This window comes from Octopus bimaculoides, chromosome 14 (assembly GCF_001194135.2).
Source record: "Octopus bimaculoides isolate UCB-OBI-ISO-001 chromosome 14, ASM119413v2, whole genome shotgun sequence".
Taxonomy (NCBI): domain Eukaryota; kingdom Metazoa; phylum Mollusca; class Cephalopoda; order Octopoda; family Octopodidae; genus Octopus; species Octopus bimaculoides.
The window spans coordinates 14,669,796-14,675,406 of record NC_068994.1 but is presented as its reverse complement, the minus strand read 5'-3'; the positions used below and the strand labels follow the sequence as shown (position 1 = coordinate 14,675,406).

At 39.7% G+C, this 5,611-nt stretch overlaps 1 protein-coding gene across 1 annotated transcript in view; it reads right to left on the bottom strand.

Annotated features, from left to right (window-relative positions):
- LOC106875028 (vacuolar protein sorting-associated protein 51 homolog) overlaps positions 1-5,611 on the bottom strand; it is a 41,095-nt gene that overhangs the window by 11,616 nt on the left and 23,868 nt on the right. Inside the window, exons 13-15 of the mRNA XM_052973025.1 lie at positions 5,456-5,560; positions 4,386-4,526; positions 1,934-2,163 (exon numbers count right to left, since the gene is read on the bottom strand). Coding sequence (XP_052828985.1) covers positions 1,934-2,163; positions 4,386-4,526; positions 5,456-5,560 — 476 coding nt within the window. The remainder of the gene's footprint in view (positions 1-1,933; positions 2,164-4,385; positions 4,527-5,455; positions 5,561-5,611) is intronic.

Sequence of the window (5,611 nt, the reverse complement as noted above, 5' to 3'; positions counted from 1 at the left end):
ATAAGATGAATAATATTATTCTTAATTTTAACTTGACAAAAACTAGCACCACTATTTATATTATCTTTTATTAATTCCAATTATATCATTATAATTTCATCAGCTTTTATTAGCTCAATTTTAGGTAGAATCCAAGCTATTAATCAATCTAGCTTACAATTAATTATAGTTTACTCATCTATTTCTCATTTAGGTTGAATATTACCAATTTGTTTTACTAATAACTCCCTTATATTTATATACTTATTAATTTATAGAATCATCATTCTCCCCATATTTATTAATTTTTCCATAAAATCAACTTTATTCACATATCCAATCTGCCAAATCAGATTGGAGCCTGGTGTAAAATCGTCCAACCCATGCTAGCATGGAAAGTGGACATTAAACGACGACGATGATGATGATGATGAGAGAAGGGCATGGAATGAGATGATTGGGTGTGGCTGTTTGGATGCTGATGATTTGGTAGAGATGACAGCACATCTAGCGCTTTGGTGAGGATACATTTCGGCACAAGAAGCAAACATACACACACATGCACATGTAGAAATGTATACATGGAGAGGGAAAGAGAGAGACAGACAGAGTGAGATGTTAACATGTCTGATGTCAAATAAGTCAGCATCAAATCAGCCAGGCTAAACAGGCAGCACCAAAACAGCTGTGCTGAAATGTCTCATAACCAGAAGGGCAACGGCTTTGAATCTTTATGTTTTTAGGGTCTCCAAGACTAGTAGAAGGAAAAGAAGAAAATATCCACAAACTGGAGATCTGGCCTGAATGCTCACAGTGGAGTAAACTTTACTAGTGTTATCCAGGAAACAGACGGTGGTGAATTAAACCAGGCATCTGATTGAATCTACCACTATAGAACTTGGGACAGAAAGGGCTGAAAGAATCACAAGGCGTTACTGTTCAACACTAATGATTCTACCAAGAGACCTAAGCTCAAAAGTATAACTGACAAGGAAATTAGAGAGTCTCTCCAGGCTGACCTGTTGCTGCTGCTATTTTGCATTGAGAAGTCACAGTGCCAGTAATACATGTATGGTTAGATTGCTGCAGGAAGGAATTGCAAGACAGATTCTTCAAGCTGAACCAACTGATAGGAGACCTAAGGCTGGACCAAGAATGAGCTGGTTGGATAATATATCCATACTCTCAGTTGGTCTTGCCTGGGAATCCAGTAAAAAAGTTTAATGACAGTTGCTTCCGATAGGACTGTAGTAACTCTGCCTGAAGACTCTATTCACCACAAATAGTGGGTAGTTAAAATGGGTGGATGGAGGGAGGGAAAATTAAAGAAGGAATGAGGGTATGTAGAGGAGAATGAGTCTGATTTATAGCTTGACAACTCTCGATATTTTCTTGTCTTAGATTAGATTTAGAAGGTTCTCAGTGAAACATAATCTTACTCATTCTTATCAGATGTTTGTTTGTTTGTTTGTTATTAGAAACATTTATGAGCAATAACATAATTGTATGCTTGAGCCAAAATAGCAGTCTAATGCAGGGGTTTTCAAACTGTGGTCCCCGGACCACAGGGGGTCTGCAAGGACAGCAAATACTTTTTATAGGCAATTTGATTTCATGTATGGTTTTTAATCGAAATCTTTTAATTGACAATAAGCCTATTTGTTAAATACTGTTAAATAAATAAATGTAAAAATAAATGATATTTTAAGCAAATATTTATGTATAAATTTCATAAGCGTTTATAAGGGGGTCCCTAAGGTAAAACCTGAAATATAAAGGGGTCCACAAGTCAAAAAGTTTGAAAACCCCTGGTCTAATGGATCAATCAATGCTTTCCTCTGTGAGTGAGTGGGAGTGTGTGTGCGTGTATATATGCAGATATCTATGTGCGTGTGTGTGTATGGTGGCTATCTGTAAATGCTTAGCTTCGAATTTAGGATTGGGATGCATTTACCTGGGAGTAAAGTTCCACTGTGGTCGTCTCTGCTGCTGAGAAAGACTATAGCTGTGTGTCCGACGGCTGGAGTCACTGCTACGCTCCTTACGGATCCCTTCTTCATACAGCTGTCCCACTTGCACATCAATGGCAGTTATGTCTTCCACCACACGTTTCATCACAGCTCGGACATTTCGGGGTTCAATCGTATGAAGCCAGTCTCGTGTCTCCACACTCTTGCGCAACATCTTCAATGGTCAAGAGAGAGCAAGTCAAAAATTTAGTTCCGCATCAACACAGTATGTTTTATAAATTGAAGTTTAAAAAAAAAAAGAAAAAGAAAACCAAGATGCTGATGAACAAGATGTCATCATCATCATAGTCTTAATGCTAGCACAGGTCAGATGGAGATTACTGAAGCAGATTATCTAATGGCCAGATGCTCTTGCTGTCATTAACTCATATCCATTTCCAAGCAAGGTAATATTTCCAAATAACCAGACATATTTCTCATGGAAGGTTGGAAACAAACAACACTTATTTACAACTCCTTGACCCTGTCTCAGTGTATCACTGCTATCCGCTAGCCCCTGATCTGTAACCCACACATAAGAAAACATTTCACACACCCTACCCCAATAAACCAATCTACATCTCTTCTCTTCCTCACATTTCCTCTTTTATGCACTATGCCTACCTCTCACTCCCCAATTCTGTCCTCATGGCACTAATTCTCTCTGTCATTGTTATCCAGTACCCTACCCACTATATACCCAGGTTCCCACCACTCACTTCCCCTCCCCACTCTCCAATCATGCTTCTTTGGCAATATCCTGCTATACAGTTCTATATTTAAGAGATGAGGAATTATTTACATTATTTACAATTGACGAATATTTGTCCTCATCTTGTTTGTTGTTGACACAACTTTTCGGCTGATATACCTTCCAGCCTTCATCAGGTGTCTTGGGGAAATTTTGAACCTGGGTTCTCATTCCTAAGGTATTTTTCGATGTTGTTATTATTATTCTTATTATTCAGGTCACTGCCTGGAATCGAACTCGGAATCTTGGGGTTAGTAGCCTGCGCTCTTAACCACTTGTATTATGACCTTTGAACCTCAAAGGTATGCCCTAGCACTTTCCACCATCTATATCTCTCTCTGCCTTTACTCGACTATCCCATTTATATTCTGATCCCCATCCCTTGTGAGTATGCCAGGCACTTTGCCAGCATCTCTGTCCTGCTATCTTCCACTCTCACTATCCTTCTCCTGTACTTCCCTCAAGATGGGTAACCATGTATCTCCTTTGTGGCAGTACACCTGTTTCTGTCCTCATTCCTGATCTCTCTCTCTCTGTCTGGCCAGGTAACCTTGTACCTCCTCTATAGCAAGACATCTGTTTCTGTCTCTCTGTCTCACTATAACCTTTCAACGTCTGACACAAGATCACCTCCTCCAATGACCCCCTCCCTCCTCTCTCAAAAGATTTTTGTCTTGCAAGTTACTTGGTGACCCTGTCAGTGCAGGTGACACTTAAAAAGCATCCAGTCCAGACTGTAAAGTGGCTGGCATTTAGAAGGGCACCCAGTAGTAAAAGCCTTGCCAAAACTGACCTCGCTTGTGCTTTTGCCATGTAAAAAGCACTAAGACCACTCTACACCCAGCTGTAAAAATCCTGCCAAAAGTCACAGAAGTCTGGTGCAGGCTTCTATCTGGTAGGCTCCTGTCAAACAGTCCCACCCATGCCAGCATGGAAAGAGGACATTAAACAATGATGATGATATACATAGGATGCTGAACCTTTCATGTGAGATGACAAAGGACCGAGATGCCTGGCGCATTGCTGTACTCAAAAAGATCCATATACTGCAGCAGAGGTGTTAAGACTGGTCCCTCTGTTGGTGTAAAACACTTGTGGCAGTGTCATGTAATAGCACCAAGCACACTCTGTAAACTGGTTGGCTTTAGGAAAGGCATCCAGCCATAGAAGCCATGACAAATCAGACTGGAATATGATGCAGCTCCCCAGCTTTGGTCAAACCGTCCAACCCATGCCAGCATGGACAGCGGATGTTAAATGAGGATGATGATGGCAAAGACAATGCACTACTTTTAGTTTCCATCTACTAAATACACTCACAAAACTTTGGTTGGCCTGAGGTAATAGTAGAAGACACCTGCTCATGGTACCACAAAGTGGGGCTGAACCTGAAACCATGCAGTCGTGAACCAAACTTCTTAACCACATAGCCACACCTTTGACATTCAGAAAATACCTTTTATCATACTATCTAATTAAGATAACATTCTAACAAAGTACGTATCTCTCTCTCACACACAAAAGTACGTATCTCTCTCACACACATGAAGGTACGTATGTCTCTCTCACACACACACACACATGTATAAATCCCATATCATTACATTAAAAAGAGACTTCTCAAAGATCCTATTGAAATGATGTACCTGGGAAATAGTAAGTCCTTGTATTCGAACATAATGGTTTAAAAGCTTCTGGGCAGCACATTTTGCCTCCTCACATAATTTGGATATAGGAGTTACTCCAGTTGTGTCTTCCATCAGAAGTTGTTCTTCAGTCAGCACAACCTGTTGGATAGAAAAGGGGTTATTGCACAAATTACTTAGAGAAATGTTTCATAGGATGATGAAGCATGGATAATGGAATGACAAGAGTGTTAGAAAGTCTAAGAGGGAAAGAGAAAGCAAAATACACCAAATAAAAAAGTGAACAAAAATTTTATGTGTATGTGTATTTAATGACCATGCATTTGTATATATGTGTGTAAGAAAGCAAGGTTTGGCCCAGTATGTATGAACAGCACATGACCAAGTTAGTTGTAAAGATCCCTTCAGTCATGAATGACCATGGGATTGCACCTAGAAAGTTACCCTCCAAGGCGTAAGTCCGGGCAAGGTTGTTGAGGGAAGACTAGCAATCCCTCATGCATACCAATCTCTCCTCTCCACACCACCGATGTTATCCAAGGGAAAGGCAAAGGCTGATACAGCTTGGCACCAGTGATGTTGCAACTCATGTCAACAGCTGAGTGAGCTGGAGTAACACAAAATAAAATGTCTGTGTCCAAGAACACAATGCATAGCCTGGTCCAGGGGAATCGAACTCACGACCACATGACTGTGAGCTTGATGCTCTAACCACTGAGCCATGTGCCTTCATAGCTAAACGGAAATTTACAGTTAATCTTCCTATATAGGTGCAATCCCATGGTCATTCATGACCGAAGGGGATCTTTTTTATATTTTTATAATTAAATATTATTAGGAATTGTATAAAAAAAAAAAACTGTCAAAATATTATGTGTATTACAGAAGTGTAACCAATTTATTGCACATAAACCTTAACAAAATCTTATATAGACTCCCACCAAGGGCCATATGGACCCTAGTTGAGAATATCTGATCTACACAATCTCACAACATCTTTAAAACTGGAGAGTGACTGTTATGTAGCAGTCATCACTTTTAAATATGTGTATGTGTTAGAGTACACTCACCAAATGTGATATGATGGAATTACTGAAATCTTCACAGAGTCTTGAGAGAATTAATAACAAGGAAGGTGGAATAGACCCTCGTTCAGCAGCACCTTCACAGAAATCCTGAAACAAAAAAAAAAAAAAAAAGAGAAATGACATACACCTCAATACCTC